This window comes from Heterocephalus glaber, unplaced genomic scaffold (assembly GCF_053883595.1).
Source record: "Heterocephalus glaber isolate CG9 unplaced genomic scaffold, H.glaber_assembly_v1.0 deba00001449, whole genome shotgun sequence".
In the NCBI taxonomy this organism is placed as follows: Eukaryota; Metazoa; Chordata; class Mammalia; order Rodentia; family Bathyergidae; genus Heterocephalus; species Heterocephalus glaber.
Genome location: NW_028258300.1, coordinates 746,512 through 774,486, shown reverse-complemented (window position 1 = coordinate 774,486; position 27,975 = coordinate 746,512). Strand labels below are relative to the sequence as shown.

Genomic DNA, 27,975 nt, shown 5'->3' with positions numbered 1-27,975 from the left:
CCTTGAACTCATGGTGACCCTCCTGCCTCAGCCTACAGAGTGCTTGGTTTGCAGCTTTGTACCACCATGCCCAGCATCCATTTATCTGTTGAATGGACATACAGGCTGCTTCCAAGAGGCAGGATGTATCATGTACAAGTACAAATTCCTTACAATGAGTGTTAATCATTATGTATGCCTAAAATGTACCAATAAATGTTTTGCTATAAAAAAAGATTTAGCTGTTATGAGCTGTGCTGCCTGTAAACATATGTATGTATCACTGTAATATGTCTTTAGCTCTTTCAGGAAGCACCTGGAAGGATAATAACTGGGTCAGATGGAATTTCTCGTTTTAGTTTTTTGAGGACTCTCCATACGGATCTCCACAGTGGTTGCCTCACCAGCACTTGTTATTTTTTTATTAATTAAGTTAATTGGTACAATTTAAATATATATAATGGTGATTTTTAGCATTTGTTATTATTTGATTTCTTGATGATGGCCATTCTTTCTGAAGTAAGATGGAATCTCAGTGGTGTTTTAGTTTGCATTTCTCTAATACCCAGCAGTGTTGAACATTTTTGCACGTATATATTGGCCATTTCTATTTGTTCTTCTGAGAAGTGTTTGTTCATTTCCCTTGCCCATTTTTGATTGGGCTTTTTATTTTTTGAGGAGCTCCAAATTTTTTTGCATTTTTTTTTTTTTTGGTACCGGGGATCAAACTCAGGTCTTTGCTCTAATTTTTTTTTTTAAGTTCTTTATATATTCTAGATATCAATCCTCTGTCTGAAAAATAGCTGGCAAAATTTTTATCCCATTCTGTAGGTTGTCTCTTCACTCTGTTGGTTGGTTGATTTGCTGTCAGAAGCTTTTAAATTTAATTAGATGTGATCCCATTTGTTGATTGTTGGTACTATTCCCTATGCAACTGGTGTTCTGTTCAGACCTACACCTATGACTTCAAGAATTTTACCTATTTTATCTTCTAGCAGTTTAAATGTTCCTGTTTTAACATTTAGTTCTTTGATCCATCTTGATTTTATTTTAGTATGAGAGATGTGGTTCTAGATTCAGTCTTCTGCACATGGATAGCCAGTTTTCCCAGCACCATTTATTAAAGAGGCTCTCTTTCCTCTTGGGTGTGGTTTTTTTTTGTTGTTGTTACTGGGGATTGAACTCAGGACCTTGCACTTGTGAGGCAGGCGGTGGAACCACTGAGCTAAATCCCCGGCCCTCTAGGGTGTGTTTTTAGCCCCTTTGTCAAAGATCAAATGAGGGCCAAGGATGTAGCTCAGTGGCACTGTGCCTGCCTGGCAAGCACATGTCCTGAGTTCAATCCCCTGTACCAAAAAAAAAAAGTCAAATAGTTGAATGTGCTTGGGGTTGTTTCTGCCTGCTCTATTCTGTTCCATTGATCCTCTTGTCTGTATGTGTGCCAGTACTGTGCTGTTTTTATCTCAGTAGCTTTGTAGTATAACTTAAAGTCCAAGAATATGATGCTTCCTGCCTTTTTCTTTTTACCTAGGATTGCTTTTGCTATTCTGGGTCTTTTCTGATTTCATATGAATTTTAGGATTGTTTTCTTGAATTCTGTGAAAAATGCTGTTGTTATTTTGATTGGGATCATGTTAAATCTGTATATCAACTTTGAAAGTATGGCCATTTTGACTGTATTGGTTCTGCCTATCCAGGGGAGAAAATATACTTAATGTTGTATAGTCATAAATGCCAGAAGACCCCAAGAACTCCACCAAAAGTCTTCTAGACTTAATAACCAAATTTAGTCAAGTAGCTGGTTACAAGGTCAACACACAAAAGTCAATAGCTTTCCTCTACACAAATGACAGACTCACTGAGAGAGAAATAGGGCAAATAATTCCTTTCACAATAGCATCCAAAAAACTGAAATACCTAGGAATCATCCTAACAAAAGAAATCAAAGACCTCTTCTCTGAAAACTATGGCACTCTGAAAAGAGAGACTGAAGATGATATCAGAAAATGGACAGACAGCCCCTGCTCCTGGGTAGGAAGGATTAATATAGTGAAAATGGCCATACTTCCAAAACTGCTATGTAGATTTAATGCACTTCCAATTGAGATCCCAGCAGCATACTTCATGGACCTCGAGAAAACAATCCAAAAATTCATTTGGACTAAGAAGAGACCCAGAATAGCAAAAGCAATTCTAGGTAACAGAGACATGGCAGGGGGTATCACAATCCCCAACCTGCAACTCTACTACAAAGCTACTGTGATAAAAACAGCATGGTACTGGCAAAGAAACAGGCTTGAGGACCAGTGGAACAGATTAGAAGATGCAGAAACAACGACAGACACACTCAGCCATCTCATCTTCGACAAAGGAGACAAACACCCTCACTGGAGGAAAGATAGCCTCTTTAATAAATGGTGCTGGAAAAATTGGGCTTCAACTTGCCAAAGATTAAAACTAGACCTGTATCTCTCACCATGCACTAAACTAAAATCAAAATGGATTAAAGATCTAAATATTAAAATAGAAACTCTGAACCAGTTGGAACAGAGGTTAGGTAGAACCCTTGAAGACATCGGTGTAGGAAAAGATTTTATGAACAAAACCTCAGCTGCCCGTGAACTAGCACAAACAATCAACAAATGGGATCTCTTCTTATTAAAAAGCTTCTGCACAGCAGGAGAAACCACCAGCAGTGTGAAGAGACAACCCACAATGTGGAAAAAAATCTTCACCTCCTCTTCCTCAGACAAAGGTCCACTATCTCGAATCTATAAAGAATTTAAAAAGATCAGACCTCCCAAATTTAAAGACCCAATCCAAAAATGGGTATCTGAAATGAACAGACATTTCTCAGACAAAGAAGTAGAAATAGCAAATAAATACATGAAAAAATGTTCAACGTCACTGGTCATTCAAGAGATGCAAATAAAAACAACGCTGAGATTCCACTTCACTCCAGAAAGAATGGCTGCTATCATGAAATCAACCAATAACAAATGCTAGCGGGGCTGTGGGGAAAGAGGAACCCTGCTCCACTGCTGGTGGGAGTGTAGACTGGTGCAAGCACTGTGGAAATCAGTATGGAGATACCTCAAAGAACTAGGACTGGAAATCCCATTTGACCCCACTATTCCACTGCTGGGGATCTTCCCCAAAGAATTAAAAGAATCATACCACAGTGATATATGTGCACCCATGTTCATAGCAGCACAGTTTGTAATAGCTAAAACTTGGAAACAGCCCAAATGCCCATCAGCTGGAGACTGGATAAAGAAAATGTGGTTTTTTTATAAAATGGAGTACTACTCAGCCATAAAAAATGAGAAATTAGAGACATTTATAGCTAAGTGGATGCACATTGAGGCAATACTCTTAAGTGAAATAAATAGGACACAGATGTGTAAATACCAAATAGTTTCTCTGGTGTGAGAAACTGAAAGTGTAAATAAGGACTAAATGTATAATAGGTCATGTGAAATAGGAAGAAAAGGGGCAAAGGGGAAGGAAGTGGGAGGGCTAAGGGAAAGGATAGAAGGGAATGGGATTAATATGAGAAAATGGAAAAATAGGAACAAAATCTTTGTAAATAGGGAGGGCTGGAGGGGTTGAAGGGAGGGCTGGGCAAAGGTGAAAAACAAGAACCAAGAGAGATTTATGTAAAGGTGCAAATTTCCAATGATGAATGTCATTATGTTGTATACCTAAAATGTACCAATGATTAGAATGAATAATCGTTAATGTAAAATAGGAAGAAAAGGTCCAAAGGGGTAGGGGTAGTGGGAGGCACAGGGGAAAGGAAAGAAGGGAAAGGAAAACATGATGAGAAATGGAAAAAATGGAAATAAAGTCTTTGTAAATAGGGAAGGGTGGAGGGCGTGAAGGGAGGGCTAGGAATGGGGAAAAAATAAGAACCAAGATGCATTATGTAAAGGTACAATTCCCAATGAGAAATGTAATTGTTTTGTATACCTACAATGTACCAATAAAAGAATTTAATACAAAAAAAATAAATGCCATACTATGGAGTTTAGATGTATAAGCAATAAGGGGCCACTAGCCAAGTGTGGTAGCGCATGCCTATTATCCCAGCACTCAGGAGGCTGAGGCAGGAGGATCACTGTGAATTTGAGGCCAGCTTGGGCTACATACTGAGTTGAAGGCCAGCCTGAATTACATAGCAAGACCTTGTCTCAACCTCCCCCAAAAAAGGGGGAAACCACTGAAGGCTTGTGGACAGGAGTGACACAAATTCTGTTCCTGTCTTTCAGAAGAGACTATGTGGTAGTAGCAAAGAATTATTAAAGTTGGGGAAAGATCAGAGACAGTTAACAGAAAGGGATTGTAAAAATCCAGTAATCAGGCTGGGGATTTAGTTCAGTGGTTCTGTCACCTGCCTTGTAAGCACAAGGACCTGAATTCGATCCTTGGTACCAAAAAAAAAAAAACTTATTCATTAGAATTTTGTGATTAAATTTTTATATTTGACTGTTTCTTTTTCTTTTTCTTTAAAATTAACAATAGGAATGCAGAAACATTTTGGACCACCACAGGAATGTTTCCCCAGGAGTTCGTTATTTGTTTTCACAAACATGTAAAAATCGAAAAGCTTGTAATCCAGAGTTACTTAGGTAAGCAAATGATGCATTAATTTTTATCTTAGTTTAATTTTTTGATTGGCAGAGAGCACAGATGTAAACATTTGGCAAAGCACTACTAGTTTTTCTTTACAGCATGGAATCTGATTTTATTGCTGGAATGCGAGGGTGAGGATTATGGGTTAATTGCCTTCAGCACAATTAGCCTCTCTGAAACTGTAAGTCTGAAATCCTTTCAAACTGTGTAATAATTTCCATGCAGTTTACTACATGGAAGTCTTTGACATAGGAAACTAGCTTGCAAAAACACTAGGCTCCATGATGTCTTCATTCTCAATTTTTTTGACTTGGGGTTCATAGTCAAATTCTTTCTGAAAATCTGATAACCCTGATTGTTCACATTGAATAGTTTTGATTCTTCTGTTGCTAATGACCTTTTCTGGGGATTTTGAAGGGGAATCTCCCTTTGGAACATTATTCTGATCCTATGTTTATTTGGGGATAAAGTACGGTAGATAAAATCAAGACAGGAAATAGAATACATCCTAGATGTTTCAGAGGAGAAGATTTTACTGATGGGTCTACTTAAAAAATTATGGCCTGGGCTGAGGGAACAAAAAAGGGATGACGAGACCCTGAGAAACTAGCTACACAAGAAGCCTGGACTGCCCTGGGGTGAGGGAGGGAATCAGTGGCCCCACTGAGAGGTGGGGCCTGTGGCCAGGCCCAGCGAGAGCTGTAGTCATGAGGGACAGAACTATGACTGCCAAGGACCTGGCACTGAAGCAGGGAGGGGTGGAGACAGCCTGATCTCATTTCCCCCCACTGCCCTCCAGGAAGCCAGTGTGTAAGTCCATCAGGCCACAGAAAAGGACAGAGAGTAGAGGATGGATTTAGAATTTGAGGGACTGGGTGGGGAACAAGGAGAAAACCCAGTGCAGCAAGAAGATAACTACATGCCTGGTATAGCTCCTGATTTCTGTCATTAAGTGCAGAGGTCCCAGGGTCAAATAGGTCTCGAGTTTCAGTTCCAGTTCCAGTTCTGGTGTGTACTATCTCATTGAACGCCTTACCTCCTCTCCAAATGTGTGTCATAACTACAGTAGGTTCATGGTACCTTTCTCCTAAGACTGTAGTCAACAGCGAAGGAATAAAACCTCATGACTCATAGTAGCTCCTCCATAAGGGCTTACGATTGAGACCATTAATAGTGTCATTATTATTACCAGTACATAAAAAATTCCAGATAATAACCAAATTTTAAAAAGCTCTGCTAGCTTTGTGTTATATGGTTACAAACATTGTTAGGATCACCATTACACAAGACCACATTTTCCCATCGGAATTTATGGAGAAGAAGAGTAGGTAACTTCCAGAACATGGCATTCCTGATCCCAGTATTCTATGTAGTTCCACCAATGCAGGGCAGTTTCATTCAAAGGGAAAAAGATACCTAGCAAGGCCCACAGCTTAGCACCAGGAGGTGATTAACGACCTGTTTACCTTGTTTATTTCAGTACGGACTTTGAGGCTGGAAAAGAGCACATCTAAAGAGCCTGTTGGATTTGAGCAGTGGATTGAAAAAGGTATGTGCTTGTTTCACCAGCATCATTCTGAAATGGGGGAAGAGAGAATTATTCCCTGTCTCTACTTTTCTTTCTTTTTTTTTTGGTACTGGGGATTGAACTTGGGACCTTGCGCTTGCTAGGCAGGCAGCGGCACCACTGAGCTAAGGCCCTGGCCCTCTGTCTCTACTTTTCTTTTTGTTTATTTGTTGGTACCAGGGATCGAACTCAGTGTCTCTACTTTTTTAATCCAGGTGCATTTTGATGAATAAAAAGTGATTCTTGTGACCTAGTTAGGGTCCAGGAAAACCCAGTTTTGAGTAAAGACCATGGTATTGGTTATATAATTAATATATTACTTAATTTTTTAGAATTTCAGAATCCTGATCAGAAACGTAGAGATGATACCTACCACTGAGGCTTTTGTGAGCTAGTGGCTGGCATATGATAAATAAACAATAAATATTAGCTTCTCATTAATTTCTTCTTTCCTAACTAATAGCCCTTTACTTAATCATCAGTGGAATTGGTAGCATCCAGTTAAGCATAACCATATTACCTCCAATGTTTCCATCTCCTTTCCTTCACAAAATACTGTGCCATGAAAATTGTAGTAAAGAAATTAAAAAAGGCATAAACTTCCAAGGACAAAAAAATTAAACAAGGAACCAAGGTCTCCCTAAAGTCACTAAGTTGGCCAGGCTTGGCTCAAACTTTCCATCCTCGTGCCTCAGCCTCCCGGTGTACTGGGATTACAGGCCTGTACCACCAAGTCTGGTGAGATTAATATATATTACGACAGAGGGAAACCAAGAACTTCTAAAGCTGAATGGACTAGGTTGTAACCTAAGAGCCTGCCAAGGAAAGTGTCAGCAAGCCAGTTTACATAGAACCCCATGAAGGTCTTGAACTTGAAGGAAAACACTAGAACTTGTCCAAAGTGTGAGACATGGGCCAGAAAAGAAGGGTGATTAGTTGAGTACCTACAGAGTGGCTGGACTCTAGATGCCTTCTCCTACCTTTTGAAGCTAGGTAACCACTCCTTCCCCACAGACTGCCATGGCCACAGGAGATGATGAGGTACCTTGAGTACAGTATTGAGGCTCAGGACCCAAGAGAGCAGGGGAAATGGAGTGAGACATGGGGCTGAGTCAGAGCGTTGAAGTGGAAGCCTGCATATCCAGCAGCAGGAACTCCAGCCTTCTTCCTGTGCTTCACTACTAATGACAGCGACTAAGAGTGTGAACCCAACTAGGACATGAAGGATTCATCTTTGGAGAAGCTGAGTGGCCCCCCAAAAAAAGGTCTGTGGATGCTGGCAAAGGCCCACTCTCCCCTGGTCGCTCTGTTGAGGTCTGCCACTCAGCAGCCCCAGCTCCTGCAATTTCAAATGATTTATTATTCATAAGTAACAAAACACAGCCAAGGTCATCATCCGCTAAGTGAAGGCCTCAAACCCTGAATGTGATCAAGCCTTTAACTCTGGTTTCCAGTCTGCAGGAAGTAGAAGACAGAGGATATAATTACATGAGGCAAGATGACAAAGTTTAGAAACGTTAGGACATTTACAGGACAACTGACCTGAAAAAAAAATTGTGTGTATAGGAGAAAAAAATGGTTCAAGATTAAAAGAGACAGGAAGTCCATGACTTATGAATGAGTTCTGTTCTGGAAGAATTTTTTGTAAGTCGGATTCATTCGTAAGCCAGATTCATTCGTAAGCTGACAAAGTGAGTCTTATACAGTACACCTGTGAAAGTTCACAACTTGAATGTTCGTAAGTCGGGGACTTACTGTACTTAATTCTAATATGAATAAACTAATAATAAAAATACATTTGGGGGATAATTGGGGAAATTTGAATAAGGATTAGGTATTAAAGCATTTGTTTTGTTTTGTAACAGAGTCTCACTATGTAATTAAGGCTGGCCTTGAACTTACTGTGTAGCCCAGGCTGGTCTAGAACTCACTACAATCCTCCCAGCTCAGCCTCCCCGAGTGCTGGAATTATAAGCATGTGCTATCACACCCAGCTTAAGGCAATGTTTTTGATATTAGTATGATAATAATTTTGTAGTTATGTAAAAAAATCCTATATTTAAAGATGGATAAAATACTTAGAGATGAAATGTCATGTCTTAGACTTACCTTAAAATATTTTAGCAAAAAATTTAAGGGCCGGGGATTTAGCTCAGTGGCCCCTCGCCTGCTTCGCAAACCCAAGGTCCTGAGTTCAATCCCCAGTACCAAAAAAATTTGAAGAAATCAATCATGCTGAAATGTTAATAATTATAAAATGTGACAACTATATATGAAAGTTACTGTTTTCTGTTTTTCGTGTATATTTGAGATTTTCTAGTTTTACACAACTAAAAAAAAATACCCAGCCAATGAAAAAGAGGTTATTATTAATTTCTGATGGAGAAGTTATATAAGAAAATGAGATAATTTTACTTATTTCATTACTAAACATTTATATAGGCATGGCTGGGGATTTAACTCAGTGGTGCCATGTCTTCCTCACAGCCTCAAGGTCCTGAGTTCCATCCCTGGTACCAAAAAAACAAACAAACAAACAAAACATTTATATAGGCATAATAATCAACTATCAAGATTGATTTCAAAATCGAGAGGATGAGGGCCAGCGATTTAGCTCAGTGGTTCCACTGCCTGCCTCGCAAGTGCAAGGACCCGAGTTCAATCTCCGGTAACCAAAAAAAAAAAAAAATCGAGAGGATGAGAGGAAGGAAAACTTGTAGGAGGAGGAAGTGGGTATTGGTTTATGAAATCTAAATTTTTAGCCAGGCATGGTGGTGCACATCTGTAATCCCAGCACTCAGGAGGCTGAGGCAAGATGATTGCCATGAGTTCAAGGCCAGCCTGGGCTACATAGTGAGAACTTGTCTGAAAAAAAAAAGTCTAGGGGGCCAGGGATTTAGCTCAGTGGTTCCACTACCAGCCTCGAAAGTGCAAGGTCCTGAGTTCGATCCCTGGTACCCCCCCCCAAAAAAATTTTTAAAGTCTAAATTTTTCCATTCCCAGGGGTGCATGCCTGTAACAAAAGCTACTTAGAAGGCTACTATAGTCAGGGGTTGCAACAGAAATAAATTTAATACAGGACACATAATTTATGGGATTATTTTATAATAGTCACCCATAAAGTCAAATGCAGAGGAGTACATGAGATCTAGCCTTGCACTAAAGACCCAAAGAATCCAGCCAAGGGCCTGGATCCCACAGCAATGTCCCTCACAAGTCCAGCTGAAGGCATAGAGTCCAAGGCACTGTCCTCCATGAGTCCAGCCAGTGGCCTAGAGCCCACGACAGTGTCTCAAGCTTGTCCGAATTAAGGATCTGCCCTGGGGAGGCCCCAAAGCCAGTGGTGGAAGCTAGAAAGGCTTCGCCAGTGGGATAAAGGATCTGTGCCACCAGGCTGAGGGATCTGCACTGGAGCCAGGAAGTGATGCTTATGACAAAGATCAGAGCTCCCTGATGAGAACAGCAGCCATTCCCAGCGACAGTGAGATCCCGAACTCCTCCAATGAGACCAGCCAAGTTCACATCAGGAAAACCACCCTCTGCAAGCTTCTCTAAGAAAATCAACAGCCAACGATCTTCCCCTCCAGTTCTCTTTTTATGCTATTGGCAACAATCCTCAGGTGGATCTTCCACATCTAGACCACGCTGACTCAGTTCAGCTGGGCATTCCCAGTTGACCATTAGTTAATCCACCAAAGAGGCTAAGGCAAGAGAATGATAAGTTTGAGGCCAACCTAGACAAGTTAGAAAGACCCTGTCTCAAAATTAAAAAAATTTTTTTTGGTACTGGGGATAGAACTCAGGACTTTGTGCTTTCAAGGCAGGCATTGGCACCACTAAGCTAAATCTCCGGCTCAAAATAAAAATTTTAAAAAGGGCTAGAGATGAACTCCCAAGACTCAATCCCAATCACTGCAAGACAAAACCTAAATTTTCACCTATCATAATATAAAGTCAAAGAAATTGATAAATAAGGAAAAGAATATAATCTTATTGAAATTCCAGGAAAAACAGCATGAAGATTTGAAATGCTTATTGTTGGGCCATGCCTGGAGGAGAGTGAAAGGTGAGGCAGGAATTACTATTTTTTATTATCTCAGAGAAGGTTCAGGAAGTAGAAAGAAAGTCATCCTTCAATCTTACTTCCCAGAGACTTCCCTTTTAGTACTGTGTGGCTTTTCAAATTATGTATATTGGGCTGTGTGTGATGGTGCACACTTGTAATCCCAGCAGTTGGGAGGCTGAGGCAGGGAGACTCCTGAAAATTTGAGGCCAGCCTAGACTACATAGCAAGACTCTGTCTCAAAAAAATAAAAAAATTATGTGTGTGTGTGTGTGTGTGTGTGTGTGTATGTGTGTGTGTGTATTTTGTTGTTGTTGTTGTTGTTGTTTGGTACCGGGGATCGAACTCGGGTCCTTGCACTTACGAGGAAGGCAGTGGAACCACTGAGCTAAATCCCCGCCCCCTGTGTATATTATTTTGATACAAGTAAAATTAATATTGAGTAATTTCAATAGCTGTCATCAGATGATTAAGTAGTTCATGTTTCCAAAAGAATGTTTGATATGATTAGTTCTTAACCAAATGAATTAATCTGTCATACCATTAAATAAGTAAAGGAGTTTTTTTTGGTACTGGAGATCGAACTCGGGATCTTGCGCTTTTGAGGCCAGCGCCAGAACCACTGAGCTAAATCCCCGACCCAAAGGTTTTTAAAACTTGGGTACCAGAAAGGATTACTTCACAGGCCACAGAATTCCACGTTATAGTGACAATTCCCTGAGACCCAGAGCTGTGCTATTACTCCAAAGGGTGGTAAAGTGGCTCCTTCCAAGCTTGTCATTACTGTTAGTGGTTTGATCCATAAAATGGATTTTCCCTTGATTTTACAAATTCCTCAATTTGTATTCCTTTACTGTAATTTGTATTTGCGTTGTCTTTTGCTTTTACCCACTAGATATATTTTATATATCATAGTTTTATTTTTTACTTTTTGTATCAGATGTCTCTATTTGTATATCACATTTCAACCTCCAAATGCTGATAATTTTTTTAAAATCTGATTTTAATTTATAGTTTACCAGATAATCATGTTTTGCTGACTGTAAGTTTCAGTAGCTGTCTTTGTGTATTCTGAGCATTAACTCATGTCTGTTAAATTTGTGTTGTAGATTTAGTGCACACAGAGGGACAACTTCAAAATGAGGAAATTATGGTAAGTAAATATACTTTGTAGAGATGAAAATTATCCTTAGCAAGCACAATGTATTTAGATTTTAAATACATCTCTGTAGTCCCAGAATTAATACACATCCTCATGGTATAATAGGTTCTAAAACTAATAAACCAGTAGAGAGGTGATTCTCAAGTATTAGAAGCTGACCACTGTAAATTAGGTTCTTGCTCATCATAGAAAGGAGACAGCAAAGAGAAAACAGAATTAGTTTACTTATTTCTTGTTTCACTTTACTCATTTATTTGAAAGTGTGTGTTAGCTTTGCTTTCTTTCATTTAGGATAGGAATCCAAGAAGGTCGAAATGTCAAAAGTGGATTGTTAATTTAAGTGAAAAGACAGGGAGATTTGGATGAGGAGAAATGGGGAATAGAATCAACCACAAATGAGTCAGTAAGGGCTGAAGTGGAGAGAGCCAGCACGTTCCATTCCGACAGCATCCCACCGGCTTTGCTCAACCAGTGGAATGAACTGCTGGTGGGAAACTGCTGCTTCATCATGAGCTCCTCTGCTCCCTCGATTTATACAAGCAAAAGCATAAACAACCGAATGCGTATTTCTTAGGTGTTTGTGTTTGCTTACATGAGGGTTAAAGTGATGCTTTTTTCACTGAATTTACTTCACATCTTGCTAAGAGCTGCTGTGATGCTGTAGGAAAGTTTTTCGGTTTTTTCCGTTTTTGAGACAGGATCTCGCTGCCTTGAGCTCACTGTGTAGCCCAGGCTGGCCTTGAACTCAGGCCTACTGTAGGAAAGTTTTTGAATCTTCCTAATTTCCTTTTCTCCCACCAAAATTTGCCCAATGATTGGGGAAGCCATCAGGGTCCAGAAAAAATGATTATGCTGAATTCTGCCTTCTTATTTTTCTCCATCTTCACCATGTGGGCTGTGGTTCGTGAGTTCTGCTTTCTTCAGTTTTTTCTCTCAGGACTCACTTAGGTTGCAGAGAGTTCTAGACAATCTGGAAAGCAGAAATGGGGAGGAACCTGGAAGTCACCCATCATTTTGTTGCTCTGTCACAGCATATTTACAGTACTTGCTTTCTTCTAGTCAACACACACGTGCATAGTTGCAGTAATTATGTGTCAACAATTTTGTATCATCTTTTTTTTTCTTTTTCTTTGGTTTTTTGAGACAGGGTCTTGCTTTGTAATGCAGGCTGGTCTTTTTTTTAAATTTTTTTCTTTTTTTTGGTACCAGGGATCGAACTCGGGTCCTTGTGCTTGCAAGGCAGGCGCTGGAACCACTGAGCTAAATCCCTGGCCCATGGTCTTGAACTCACTATGTAGCCTAGCCTGGCCTCAGACTCAGAGTGATCCTCCTGCCTCAGGCTCCCAAGTGCTGGGATTACAGACGTGTACCTCTGCACCCAGCCAACTTTCATCTTTTTCTAACTTAATATTATATCACAACCTTCATAATTATAAGATAACATTTGTCTGTTTGCATACATTTAAGCTAACTTCCTTTTTTCTCCCTCTGTCATTACACGTAATACATAGGAGACATTTTATGCATGTTCTTGCTACCATGACCTTCACCTTTTTTATTATTTTCTAAGATTAAATTTCATGGAATGGAGTTACTGGGTGCAAGGATATAAACATTTTTATAGCTTTTTACATACATTGCCAAATTGCTTTCCAGAGAAATTATAGAAATGTGGAAGTATAGTATGCTTCAGGGAAGTACATTCTGAGGCATCATTAACCAAGGGAAACTTATTATCAGGAAAAAGACTTTAGAAAGACTCTTTAAAAAAATTGATTAGAGCGTACAATTGCAAAGTGTAGCCCTCCTGCTGTTTTTCATAAAACTAAGGCTGATATCCTGCTGATAGGCACCAGAACAACTGTTATGTGAGGCTGGGCTGCCTTCTGAATATGATATCTTACATATTGTTATACAGTTAGAATGTTACTCTTGCATCAAATCTTTTCTTCTGCTAACTGCTTATTAGCAGCTAACTAGGATTGCTAAGAGCATCCATATTGATTTTTTCCCCTACAGGCACATGATGGGAATGCTACTTACTTGAGAGTCATTATTCTGTCAGCCTTCGATCATTTTGCATCTGTGCATAACATTTCTGCAGAGGGAACAGTAGTCTTAAATTTTTCTTAGTAATTACAAAAAGATGCTCTTACGTGATTTTTTAGTAATGTATGTATTTTAAAATTGTCATTGATATACTTTATTAAAAGGATTTATCAACCTGTATCTGTTTTTATTTGTATTTTATTCACTGTTTTGGGCAAAGAAATTCCTGTTTCCTCAATCAGCAGTGGAAGATGTAAGGACACTGTGGCTTCAGTATACAGCTTAATCAAAGAAGTATGGGAAAATTTAACTGATAATGCATGTTGTCCCCTCAGCATCTAATAAAGTGCTCATCAGATCTCAGTGCATTAATTTTTTAATTTATTGATTGATGCAAAAGGCTAAGTGAGCAATATAGACGGTAAACAATGTAAGACTTGAGCAAAGAGAAAGTACCTATGGGAGGGTTTGATTGATGTTGTAGAACCTGAGCTAGGGCCTTGTAAAACAAATCATGATTTTTGTTTTTAAAATTTTGTTCTGATTTGAAAACTTCAGAGAAGAGTAAGGAAACACACAATTGTATTTCCCAAAGACAACCATCATTGGGGCCGGGGATTTAGCTCAGTGGCACCATGCCTGCCTCACAAGTGCAAGGCCCTAAGTTCAATCCCCGGTACCAGAAAAAAAAGAAACAACAAACAAAAAAACCCCAGACAACCATTATTGATATCATTTTTTTTGTTGTTGTTATTTTGTTTTTGGTTTTTTGGGTTTTTTGGTAGCGGGAATAGAACTCGGGACCTTTCTCTTGCGAGGCAGGCGGTGGCACCACTGAGCTAAACCCCTGGTCCTTTTTTGGTTATTTTGAAGAGGCAAGGAACAAGGTTGGACAGATTGGTAAAAATAAGACTTCTCTGAGTATATCTCCTTGTATAGTTTGACTTTGGAAACGTAATTAACTAGTATACCCAACAATTAAAAGCAATTCTAAAATATTGAAAATGAATTAACCTAACTTTATCACAAGTTGGTAAAATAAGCATTCAGGAAAAGATAATTATACAGTCTCCATTAGTTTGTTAGTGTTCCTGGAACAAGGTATCACAAACTTGGTGACTTAAGCCAAAGAATTTATTTTCTCACAGTTGTGGAGGCCTGTGGTCCACAACCAAGGTGTTGGCAGGGTCCTTGCTTCTAGAGGCTCCAAGAACCTGTCCCATCCCTTTTCCTTGGCTGCTAGTATCGCACAGTCCTTGGCTTAGGGTACCACAGCTCTGGTCTTTACTCCAGTGTCGCATGGCATCTGCATGAATCTTCACATCCTCTTCCCTCTGGTGTATATGTCTCTATATCTTCTCATCCTGTATTATAGTGAAACTAGGAAGTTAAGAGCCCACCTTCCTCCAGTATGGTCTTCTCTTTTATTTGGTTTTGATTTTGGTTTTGTTTTTTTTTGAGACAAGGTCTCACTGTAGTTCATTCTGGTCTTGAACGCTCTACTAGCCCAGGCTGGCCTCAAACTCCTCGAAATCTCCCAACCTCAGCCTCCCAAGTGCTGAGACTATAGGTGGGTGCCACCAGGCCTGGCTCCTTGTCTTACCTAGTTACACCTGCAGGGACCCTGTTTCCAAGTCATATCACATTCTCAGGTACCAGGTGTTAGGACTTCAGCATATCTTGTGGGAGACATAATTCAACCTACATCACAATATATTTATAATGATTAATTTTTTTTTTTTTTTGGTACCGGGGCCCTAACTCGGGTCCTTGCGCTTGCGCAGCAGGCAGCAAAACCACTGAGCTAAATCCCCGGCCCTATAATGATTAATTTTATTTGTCAGCTTGGCTGGGCCATGATAACCAGATATTAGGTAAGCATTATTTGGGATGTTTCTATGAGGGTTTTTTTTTTTTTTAATAAGATAAACATTAAGCTGGTAGAGTTTAAAACAGACTGTTCTCTATAATGTGGGTGGCCTAATCCAATCAGTTGAAGGCCTCAACAGAACAAAGACTGAGGTCCCTGGCAAGAAGGAATTCTGCCAGCAGATGGCCTGCAGCCTTGACCTACAACACTGGCCCTTTCCTGGGTCTCCAGGCCCCCTGCAGGTTTGGGACTTGAACTCACTAGCTTCCGTGAGTAAATATCTCTCTCTGCCTTCATATATGTGTATATGTATTCTGTGGGTTTTGTTTCTCTTGAGAGAATTCTTTCTTAATTTTTTTTGGTGGAAATGGGGTCTTACTGTGTTACCCTGGCTGGTCTCTTAATTCATGTGCTCATCCCCCAACCTTAGTCTCCTAAGTAGCTGGGGCTACTGGAATGCACCACCATGCCCAGCCCATCTCTGGAGAAGTCTAATACAGATTTTAGAGGTAGAGACAAGTAGAGCTACAAAAAAATCTTAGTCTTCATTTAGTTAATTAATATCTTATTTTGAAACTTTTAATATCCCATATGTTGTTGGATAATGCAAATAAGTTACTGTGTTATGGTGGCTAAAAATCAAGATTATAGGGCCGGGGATTTAGCTCAGTGGTTTCACTGCCTGCTGCGCAAGCACAAGGACCCAAGTTCAATCCCCGGTACCAAAAAAAAAAGATTATAGTTTGTAAATAAGAAATATAATGGACCCTTGACTTATGAACTCAATTCATTCTTGAGGGCTGGTTGTAACTCAAGTTGGTCAGGCTCCTCTACACAGCCTTCAGAGGTCTCTCTCCTGTATAATTTTAGGCCACACTTTCTTCCAGGTAGATCCCTGTATCATTAGAGAAACACTGGCCCAGGATTTCTCAATTATCCCCACACAGGAAAGGATGTTATGCTGTTCCTTCCACAGCTCTTTAAGGGTTAAATCTATATCTGAGACCGTCTGGAAGTACAAGTGGCTGGCACTCAAGTGGTAACTCCAGACTTTGGTCATAATTTAAAACTAAAATTCCAATCATGACCCAAGTTGTTTGTATGTCAGTCCAGTCATAACTTGAGGGTCCACTGCACAAGCATAAAATCAAAGAAATTAAGTAAATTCCTCTATGGTTTAATTTTAATTGAAAATACCAATATAACTTCCTCTCCCATTTTTTTTTTCTTTGAGGCAGTGTCTTATTAATGAGTGAAGAGTGGTGGATCCTGTCAAAAGAATACAGAAGCTAATAGGTGGGCCAAAAGTAGAGCAATTTAAGCAAAAGAAAAATATCTGCAATTGGTTAAAACTATACTTAGTATACTCAATTCATATTGATAGGAAAGAAAATTTTATACACATACACACACACACACACATATAGTATATCAAAGCCTTCATTGGACTCCATGGGAAGTATCTAGGGCAAAATATCTCTTTTGAAAATTTAAAAGGAAAGAATTAGATATCTATCATCTACAAACAGAGGGACTTAAGTAACACAAGTAGATTAGAGAAAGTTATTTGCAGGAGAAAGCCTGTGAATTAATGTTAATTTTGAGCCAGGCTTGGTGGCACAAGCCTGTTATCCCAGCACTCAGGAGGCTGAGGCAGGAGGAGCACTGCGAATTTAAGGCCAGCCTAGGCTACATAGTGAGACACTGTGTCAAAACAACCAAAAAAAATTGTTTTGGTATGGGCGACAATAATCAGTAGATCAGTATCTGCAGGGATCAGGCTGGATTTACTGATCTAAAAGTGTATTAACCAAGTGTATCAGTCGGCTTTTGCTGTGTTACAGACCACCCAAAACATACTGGCTTAAAGCAACAATTTCATCTATGCTCACAACTCTATGGATCAGCTGGCCAACTCCCTAGTTTGTTTCTGCTTAGCTGATCTCTCTGGTCAGCTGGCAGTGCAGTCTAAATAATGTAGTTGTTGACTGGTCTAGGTGGCCTCAACTGGAACTACTCATCTCTGCTCCAAGTCATTTTTCATCCTTGAGTGAGCTAGGCCAGGCCTTTTCAGGTGGTGTCACAGCATTCGGAAAAGCAGCAAGAAAGGAGAAAGCCCCAAAGTGCACTCTTTTGAGTCTCTATTTGTGTCAGATTTGCTCTTGTCCTGTTTTCCAGGTCCTGTCGCCTGTCTGAGCCCCATGTAAGGATCAGAGAGGTCTACCTGAGGGTGTGAAAACATGGAGGTGTAGAGGAGAGGGGGCTGTTACTGCTACGATCTATTATGAACAATGAACATTTCATGATGTGATACTAGGTGAAGCACACTGACCAACTTGTGAAGTACTCTTGGCAAAGTTACTGGACTTGAATCTTACTTCTACAGTTAGCTTCCATTTTCAGGGAATGTAAGGAATAGTGGAACAAGGAAAATAACACCACAAGAAAGCAAGTAGACTAGCAGCCTTTAATGCAACTCACTCCAATGTCCACATCTGTGCTTTCCCTGCAGTTGGTAAAATACACTCCCTGGTCTTTGGGTAGAGCCCTGTCATTGGTTCTAGCCAGTGAGGTGAAGGGTAATTGATGTCAAGGCTGAGCATTTGAGTGCCTGAGTGAAACCCTCCCAAGGTCCTTTCTTCTGCTAAGATGACCAGCAATGTAACTACTTGCCCAGCGTGGTACCTACTTTCTCAATCTTGTTCTGGGAGTGAGACTGACGATTAAATCTGAGGTAGATGTAGAGAAGGATATTCAAGTTTCATTGTTTTAGCCACAGAAATTTTAAAATTTCTGGTTTCCATCGCATAACTTAGCCTATCCTAAATTATGTGCACACAAATCTAGGATATCCTATAAGACAAATGGCCTGATTTCCTCAAACCTTCAGTTGCATTAAAATGTTAATTAAGGACAGGGCTTCACTCTAGATTCAAAGAGACATTGGATGCTGATTTGAATAAATCAACGGAGAAAAGACATTCTTAAATCAATAGCGGGGGTGGAGATTAGCTCAGTGGTAGAGTGCTTGCCTAGCATGTATGAGGGCCTAGGTTCACTTCCTAGAGCACTGAAAAAAAAAATTGGATAAATTTCCTTGTGTACTAAGTGTTATAATTCATTTTGCTAGATGTGGTACTGGCCATAAACCTATGTAAGAAAATCCCCATGTTTTTCAGAGATGCATATATAGGGGTGATTGAAAAGACATGATATTTGGGATTTGCTTTAAAAATACTTAGAGTTTTGTTTGTTTTATTTTGTTTTGGTGGTTTTTGTTTTGTTTTGTTTTTGGTGGTACTAGGGATTAAACCCAGGGGTACTCCACCACTAAATTAGACTTCCATCCCTTTGTGTGTGTGTGTGTGTGTGTGTGTGTGTGTGTGTGTATGTGTGTTTTATTTTGAAACAGAGACTTACTGTGTAACCCAAACTGACCTTCAACTCAAGATCTTCCTGCCTTAGCCTCTCAAGTAGCTGGCACTATATTATATGGCACTTTGCCTGAATTTTTTTTTTTTTGGTACCGGGGATCGAACTCGGGTCCTTGCACTTGCACAGCAGGCGGCTAAACCACTGAGCTAAATCCCCGGCCCTACTATGCCTGAATTTATGCAGAGAATTTTAATAAAGCTTTGGGCTTAGTTTAAGCAAATGTAGCATTAAATGGTTGAGTCTGGGAGTTCACTGTACTTGTCTTTTATGTATGCTTCAAATTCTTCCTAATAGACAAAAACAGTGCCATGGAGGATACCTGTGTGCTGAAGTTTGGAAGGTGGGTCCTCATTCATCAAGGACACTTGGGAAATGATGACTGGCAAAAGCTGATAGAGCAAAGAATAAGACTAAAACTGAACAGCACAGCTAGAGCATGGAACCCTCAATGCTTTCCAATATTTTCCTATAGCACTGGAGCCATTTGGTTTTTGAGACCATGACTTAAGAGCAATTGTGTTCGTGTTCAGTAACACGGAATGCTGAGGGTTTTCTTTTCTTTTCTTTTTTGGTACCGAGGATCGAACTTGGGTCCTTGCATTTTTGAGGCAGGCTGCGGAACCACTGAGCTACATCCCCAGCCCTGCTGAGGGTTTTCTTTTTGCCAGGTTCCTACACTGACATGTCAGTAATGCTTTGGGTAAGAAGCACTGTGTTAAGGCTTACAGATTGCTGGATGGGATCTCCAGAGATTGTCTCATTGATCTCTTTGGCACTGACCTGGTGAGTTCTGTTTACGGCCTTTTTCTCCATTGTTTGTAGATTCAGAGAACAAGTGATCGGTGTAGTGTAGTACTTATAACAGCACTTTGTGTGCCATACTTCTTCTTCTTCTTTTTTTTTTTTTTTGAGACAGGATCACACTTTGTAGTTCATGCTGGGCTTGAACTCACCATGGACCCCAAGCTGACCTGGAACCTGTGGCAATCCTGTCTCAGCCTCCCAGATGCTGGGATTACAGGCGTCCACTACCACACCTGGCTGTGTGCCTACTCAAAAGCAGTATGCTTGAAACTTCATCTTCCTAGACTTTAAAAAGTCATTTTCTCCACATATATTAAAAAATCATTTTCTCCTCATGTAACTATTCCAAGTCAGGACAGGTGTGAAGACACATGACTTGATATTTGTGCTTTGTTTCATTTTTCACTGCTGAACCCCAGCATCTTTTGGCACACCCCTTCCGCTCACCAGGCCTCTCCTCCACCTGCATGTGGCACCTCCTGCATCATGGGACTTGGGCTTCCTCACTCAGGTGTCTACATAGCTGGCCTCCTCATGCAGTTCAATTTTAGTATATGTGCTGCTTAAGCGAGCACTCGTTCAGTTCAGATTGTTACTCAAAATCTCTCTCAACTCAGGCCTTTCCTGGCTGTGGCCTAAAGTCCTGTGTCTCCTCCTTGCCACTCATCTCCCACAGCACCCCCTGCGGCATAAACACATTCAGTATTTGTTCTCTGTTTTATTTTTCTCCTTTTCTTGGGTTAGGTTTCTGAGGCAGCCAATGTGTGTTCTGAACTCAGAGTTCTTGTCTTCACATATCTTTTCTCTTATTGGAGTTCAATGTGCTTTTCCTTGGCGATATCCCACACGTGCTGTGCAAATGAGAGCCATGCAGTCTCCTCACACACGTGAGTGCAGTGGACGGGGGTTCAACTGGTGGGTTCCACCTCCTGACAGAGACAGCTTATAGCTATCTTTTCTCTTTAGGGGCCATATCATGTTTGTTGTCTCTCTGCCTTACTAGAGTGTCAGCTCCACAAGGCCAGGGGGTTTTGTTTCTTTTGCTTACTGCTGAGAATAGCATCCAGTGCAGAGATTCTCAGTAAATATTTGTTTACTGAATGAACATTGTTTATTGATTTGTATGTCTGTATTTCCTCGTGCTGTGAAATCTTTTTGTTTTTTGAGACTATGTAGTTCAGGCTGGCCTCAAACTTGTGTAGGCCAGGCTGGCCTCAAACTCAGCAGTCCTCTTACCTCAGCCTCCTGAGTGCTGGGATTACAGGCATGTGCCACCATGCCTGGCGACCCTATGAAATCTTTGAGGAGTTTTTAATATGGTTCAGATAAAAATTCATGTACATTTGTAGATCACTTACTGTGGGCCAATACCTATCACAGTATCTTGTGTAAAGTTAACCAACCGGGCTGGCGATTTAGCTCAGTGGTTCCGCTGCCTGCCTCGAAAGCACAAGGTCTCAAGTTTGATCCCCGGTACCAAAAAAAAAAAAAAAAAAATTGTTAGGGCTGAGGATTTAGCTCAGTGGTTCTGGTGCCTGTCTTGCAAGCACAAGGTCCCGAGTTCGATCCCCAGTACCAAAAAAATAAAATAAATAAAGTTAACCAACCAATATTTATTTAAAGGAATGGATGAAAAAATAAAACTCTAATGACCATTCAGTCATGACAAAGGAAATATTACAGAAATGAAAATTATTGTGTCTGTGACTCATTTATACAAACTTCTAAAAAGCACTGCAGCTGTGGGTCTTGTCTGAAGAATGTAGGAGTCATCCACTACCAGCTCCTCCCTCCAGCCTACCCTTTGTAACTTGATCCTGGTGGTGAAATTTCCCAGTGTGTGGCAGTGCATCAGAGATCTAAGCATGTGCACAAAGTCTTTGCCACTGCTACAGAAATTCTACTTCTAGAAATATATTCCAAGATGATCAAATAAGGGACAAATCTGCCAAGATAAATGGAAAAAAATTATGGCAGTGCTGTTCATAAGATAGGAAAACTGGAAACTACTGTGCATGTACACATTAGAAAGCATGATGTTGGGCCAGGGATTTAGCTCAGTGGTTCCAGCGCCTGCCTCGCAAGCGCAAGGTCCTGAGTTCGATCCCCAATACCAAAAAAAAAAAAAAAAAGAAAAGAAAGCATGATGTATATGTGCCTCCTATGCCATATTATAGTGAGAGAGCAGCCACACATAAGCATAGAATGGATACTTACAGCTAAAGATAGTGGACCAAAGGGATCTTTGTTCCTTTCCCTTTCTCAAAATTCATTATTCACAACAAAAAGAATTATTATAAAAAAAGGAAATGATTTAACCTTCAAGGAAATAGTTATAACTCCTAACAGGGACATATCCCTGTACTTGCTAAGCACTGTGAAATCTGAAGTGAGGTGAAGGAGGAAGCTAAGAACTGACGCATGGACTCCCAGAGCCGGTGACTTAACTAGGAAAGGCTCATCTAGCCAACCCTTGACTAGTCCCAAGAGGACCCCAAGTGGCTGCTGCAGGAGGGAGGATGTCCCCGTAGAGGCTCACACTCAGAATGGCAGGGGAGGAGGGCCTGAAGGAGAAGCCAGCCGAGACTCACTGAAGAGGCTCCTGGAGGCAAAACACGGTGCCTCAGCTTGGCTCCCACAGCAAAATCCTGCAGGCTGGGTGGCTTCAACAGCAGATGTTTCTGTTGTCACAGTGCTGAAGTCAGGAAGTCTCAGATCTGGAGAAGCATCCCTTCCAGTGTGGTAGGTGACCACATCACACTGTGTTCTTGGATGACCTCTTCTGTGTGAGTGTGCAGGGAGCGAGAGAGCTCTCTGGTTTCACCGCCACCCAATAATGGGGATAGAACCTAGGCCCTTCACACTGAGATACATCCTCAGTCTTTTTTGTTTGTTTGTTTGTTTTTGGTATCAGGGATCGAACTCAGGACCTTGCCGCCTGCTAGGCAGGCCCCAGAACCACTGAGCTAAATCCTCGGCCCTCAGTCTTTTTTATTTTAAGACAGGGTCTTGCTAAATTGCTGTTTCCTAGTTGGGCTTGAACTTGCAATCCTCCTGCCTCAGCCTCCCAGGTAGCTGGGATTACAGGCATGGCCCTCCATGCCTGGCTACTGTGTATCTTCTTGTAAAGACACTATTTTTGTTGTATCAGGGCCCTCCTCTTATGGGCCTTGCACTTGCCAGGCAGTTGATATGCTGCTGAGCTACATCCCCAGCTTCCCATGACCTCTTTTTAACCTTGATTACCTCTCTTTAGGCACCATCTCCAAATGTAGCCAGACTCAGGTGGTTGGGGCTTCAACACAGGAGTGTGAGGAATATGGGACTCAACCATTCCACAGCCCGTGAGAAGGCAGCCAGAGCAAGGAAGAAGCTACTGAAGGGCACTGCTGTGAGCCCCACTGCAAAGGGACTCGTTAAGAGGCCATCAAGACAATGTGAAGGAAGAGGGGAACACAGGCGAGAGCAGAGGAAAAGCTACCAAAAGTTATGGCTTCGGCCAGTGTCTAGGAAGCCGGCACAAATGACACCAGAGGCACGCTCCCCCAGTCGGGACAGACCAGGCCTGCGTTTACCCCAGCCCCTCAGTCACTGGCCGTGGGCACTGCTCAAATGGAAGATGAACTCTCAGATGTTTCTGGGTAAGACAGCTTCTGTCGCTTGAGAGTGGTTCTCAGGAACAGGGGCATCTGTGAGCCATTGGCAGCCAGCACTCCATGGATGGTTCCTGAAACAGCAGAGTCTGCCGCATTTGAGAACTTGCTAGAAATGCAGATTCCCAGCTGGGAGTGATGGCACACACCTGTAATTCCAGCACTCTGGAGGCCGAGGCAGGAAGATTGCAAGCTCTAGTCCAGCCTGTGCAAGTTAGTGACTTAGCAAGACCTTGTGTCAAAAAATAAAAAAATAGGGCCGGGGATTTAGCTCAGTGGTTCCGGCGCCTGCCTCGAAAGCACAAGGTCCCGAGTTTGATCCCCGGTATCAAAAAATAAAAATAAAGTTAAATAAATAAATAAATAAATAGGGCTAGGGGTCTAGCTCAGTGTGGAGGTTTTGGGGGAGAGAGAGAGAGAGAGAAAGAGATTGATTGAGAGACTCCTTAGCCTAGCCCGAGATCTACTGAATCAAAAACTGATGATGAGCCAGGCATGGTGGCGCACGCCTGTAATCCCAGCACTCGGGAGGCAGAGGCAGGAGGATCGCCAGGAGTTTGAGACCAGCCTGGGCTACAAAGTGAATTCAGGGCCAGCCTGAACACAAAGTGAGACCTTGTCTCAAAAACAAAACAAAACAAAACAAAACAAAACAAAACAAAACTGATGATGGGAGCCAGGAATCTGTGATTTAACAATCCGTCCAGATATTGCTGATGCCAAAGTTCAAGAAGCACTATAGACTAAAGGCCTCTGACTAGAGGCTGTAAAAGGATGAGGGACAGCAGGAAAATACGGGAGGTACAGAACATTTATTGCAAGGGAAATTAAACAGAGAACATATCAAGTTGAGACCTTAGTTGTTTTTCAAAAAGACCAAAAGAGCTCAAAGAAGAGATACAAGGATTTAAAGAAGAAATTGTGACACTGAAGACAAAGAGTGAGCTGGTAGAGCCAAGTAATGGAAAAGAAAAATATTTTTCAGAAGTGAAAGCCACATAAGAAACTAGGTGTGGTAGTTAAACTGTTCAATTTGAGTAAGAAACGCCCAACTAGATTTTGTCAGCACAGTTCTGGGTATGGCAGACCCGCCCTAGAGAGGATTGTCACCAGAATGGAATAAAAGGGAAACAAGGAAGGCTCCTTGTTTCTGCAGAGGAGCTCCGGCCTTCACCTTCACCGTGCAGGCTGTTTCCTGGCTTCCAGCGCAGACCCTTCGGCCTCCTGATACGGACTCGAACGGGACGCTACGTGGAAGAGGGGACATGGATGCAAACCAACACACTCTGGCCTGGTAATAAACCCAGTATAGGAAGAATCAGGATCAGAGCTCATGAAAAGTCACAACATAAAATAGGCAAGAACAAAAATAGGGGAAATTGTTAGATGGGTAGAGAAGGTAATAATTATGAAAGAGAAGGAAATACAACACCTATAGTCACAGGTCCGGATAAGAGAATACGGCAAATGCCACAGGAGAGAGATTCAGGGCGACAGAAGAAAATGCTCCTAAAATGAAAATGTAAGAAACTTAGGATCAAAATATTTTTTAAAATTTTTATTTTAGTTTACCCCATTCCCCCTCCCCTCCCTATGTACAAAAGCTTTTGTTTCCAGTTTTCCTTCTATTTTCACTTTTTTCTTGTCCTTTCCTTTCTCCTTCTTTCCTCCCTTGTTCCCCTTCCCATTTGAACATTTCCATTGCCCAATATCTATTATACATTTTAGTCCTTATTTCCACTTTTATGGGACACAACCATTCCACAGCCCATGAGAAGGCAGCCAGAGCAAGGAAGAAGCTACTGAAGGGCACTGCTGTGAGCCCCACTGCAAAGGGACTCGTTAAGAGGCCCTTTCCACTTTTAGTTTCTCACTCCAGAGAAATAATGCTATATTTAAACGTGTGTATCCAATTTATTTCACTTAAGAGTGTGGTCTCAAGGTCCATCCATTTAGCTATAAATGTCTGAAACCCATCCTTCTTTATGGCAGAGTAGTACTCCATTGTATAAAAAACCCCACATCTGGGCTGGGGATTTAGCTCAGTGGTTTTGCCGCCTGCTGCGCAAGCGCAAGGACCCGAGTTTGAGCCCCAGTATAAAAAAAACAAAAAACAAAACAAAACAAAAACCCCACATCTTCCTTATCCATTCATTGGTTGATGGGAATGTGGGCTGTTTCCAAGATTTAATGATTACAAACTAGCCCCTATAAACATGGGTGCGCATATGCTGTGGTAGGATGCTTTTAATTCTTTTGGGAAGATACCAAGAAGAAAAATAGCTGCATCAAACAGAACCTCTAGTTTTAGTTTTTTGAGAAATCTCCACACTGATTTCCACAGTGGTTGCACTGTCTATGCTCCCACCAGCAGTGGGACAGGGTTCCATTTTCCCCACATCCCTTCCAGCATTTGTTATTGCTTGATTTCTTGACAGCAGCCATTCTTTCTGGAGTGAAATGGAATCTCAGTGTTGTTTTAATTTGCATTTCACACATGACCAGTGATGTTGAACACTTTTTCATATATTTGTTAGCCATTTCTTTTTTTTGGTACCGGGGATTGAACTCAGGACCTTGCGCTTGCAAGGCAGGCAGTGGCACCACTGAGCTAAATCCCAAGCCCCAATTTGACATTTCTACTTCATCTGAGAAGTGTTTTCATTTCAGATGCCCATTTTTGGATCAGGTCTTTAAATTTGGGGCAGAGTCTGATTTTTTTGAGTTCTTTATATATTCTAGACAATAGTCTATCTGATGAATAGCTGGTAAAAATTTTTCCCCACACTATAGGTTGTCTCTTCACTCTGTTGGTGGTTTCTTTCTGTCTTTTTTTTTTTTTTTTAAGACATGGTCTTGGCATATAGTTCAGGCTGGCCTTGAACTCACTCCAGTCATCCTGTCTCAGCCTCCCAAGTGCTGGGATCACAGATGTGCACCACCGTGCCCAGCTGTTGGTGGTTTCTTTTGCTATACAAAAGCCTTTTTTTTTTTTTTTGGTACCAGGGATCAAACTCAGGACCTTGCACTTGCAAGGCAGGAGGCGGAACCACTGAGCCAAACCCCTGGCCCCCCAAAGCTTTTTAATAAGATGAGGTCCCAGTTGTTGATTCTTTGTAGTATTTCCCATGTGGTCTGGGTTTTGTTCATGAAGTCTTTGCCTACTCCTGTGTCCTCAAGTGTTCTACCTATTCTCTCTTCCAGCAGATTTAGTGTTTCTGTTTTAATATTTAGATCTTTGAGAATCAAAATGTTTTAGAGATAGGATCTTGCTGTGTTACCCAGCCTGGCCTTGAACACAGTAGTTAGTGACAAACTACTAACTATTGTGTCAGCCTCCCAGGTAGCTGGGATTACAGATGTGCACCAATGCACCTAGCCAACCCCTGTCTTTACTGCTAGAAGATAGTTTAATAGTATTCCTAAGTCTGAGATAGACTGAAATACAAGAATCTGAAACCCAGCCATGTATCTTCCCAGCTTAAAGATGCCAGACTGATATTTGCAAGCAAGACTTCAGGGAATAGGAGGCTCATGTCCTTCTTGACAAAACTTGGTGACTTCAGTGAGCCGATGTGTTCGGCAGGTTAGGTATCTGGGAATCTTCCTCAACCATATTCCCAACAATCCTGCATAGAATTTTTTAATAAATATTTTTAAATTAATGGCAAAACTTACAAAAAATAAAAGAAAATACTCTGTAACCAGGAATCAATTGAGAGCCTAATTCTAGGGAGATGAATAAGCACTACAGTGCTGGCTACTCTGGGGCATCTGCCAATTCCTGGCAGTCGGAGCTTTCATTTCCTAGGCTCCTGTCAGGTACAGGAGGCCCTGTCTTGAGCTATCAGAATGGGTGAAGCTCTGACTCCCCACATGAAGCCAAAGGACCACAGGGGGCATCACTCCCAGAGAGCAAGCAAACCGGAAGGAAACCCAGTCTTCCAAAGCAGACAGACAGGTGTATACAGGTGTAGCTCAGTGGAAGAGCCCTTTTCTAGCACGCACAGGGCCCTGTGTTTGATTCCCAGCACTGCAAAAAGAAAAAAAGCAAAAGATAGGTTGTGATGAAGTATTTTTTTAAATCAGTTGATGGTCTGAATGCAGACGATACTCCAGGCTGGATAGGACATAGCAAAAGTTTGGGGTTTTTTTAGCCTCCCGGTGCTTTATGATATTAGTCAGCAGAATGGGTTTATTCTTGACATCCACACCCAGAGAGGTTATCTTTGAAGAAACACCCCTTCTCCATCATCAATTAGATTTGAGCCCAAAGCTCTCTCAGTCCCTGCAAGTGTTCTTGTTTCCACTTTTGTCCCTATAGTTCCTCTACTTGGAATGCCCTTCTCCCTTCCCAAATATGAAAGTACTGGGCATTCCTGAAGACCAAGCTGAAAAGCCATTAGCACTGCAAAGCTTGAGATCGCCCAGCTCAGAGGCATTGCTCTGTCCTCTGTGCCCTGTGATCAGGCTAACATATCATACACCACCTTCAGTTGGAGTTGATATGATGTCTGACCCCCCGTGATAGTCAGCTACTGGAAGATAAACTGTGCTCTGTCCATCTTTGCAGCACTCTGCACCCTGAAAAGAACCAGCACTCAATTAGTGTTTGGTGTGTTAAGTTGAAGAGACTCGAACTGGAAACCCAGGGGTCTATTTCATCATTCTGAAAACTTCTTAGTTCCAGCTACTGTCATTTGTTGAAAACGGAGATTTCTGTGCATTTACAGACACAAATCAGAGGATCATTGGAGG

General features: G+C 41.3%; 1 protein-coding gene across 6 annotated transcripts in view; it reads left to right on the top strand.

Annotated features, from left to right (window-relative positions):
- Window positions 1–27,975, top strand: part of Ift25 (intraflagellar transport 25) — an 81,183-nt gene that overhangs the window by 21,509 nt on the left and 31,699 nt on the right. For 4 of the 6 annotated variants that reach the window (XM_087214708.1, XM_021252089.2, XM_004874653.4 and 1 more), the window contains exons 3-6: window positions 4,504–4,610; window positions 6,095–6,163; window positions 11,354–11,397; window positions 13,426–13,633. In XM_087214708.1, coding sequence (XP_087070834.1) covers window positions 4,504–4,610; window positions 6,095–6,163; window positions 11,354–11,397; window positions 13,426–13,539 — 334 coding nt within the window. In that variant the 3' untranslated portion in view covers window positions 13,540–13,633. Of the gene's footprint in view, window positions 1–4,503; window positions 4,611–6,094; window positions 6,164–11,353; window positions 11,398–13,425; window positions 13,634–13,675; window positions 13,824–27,975 lie in introns of those variants that run through there. The other 2 variants (XM_021252088.2, XM_087214709.1) reach the window with 2 other exon arrangements.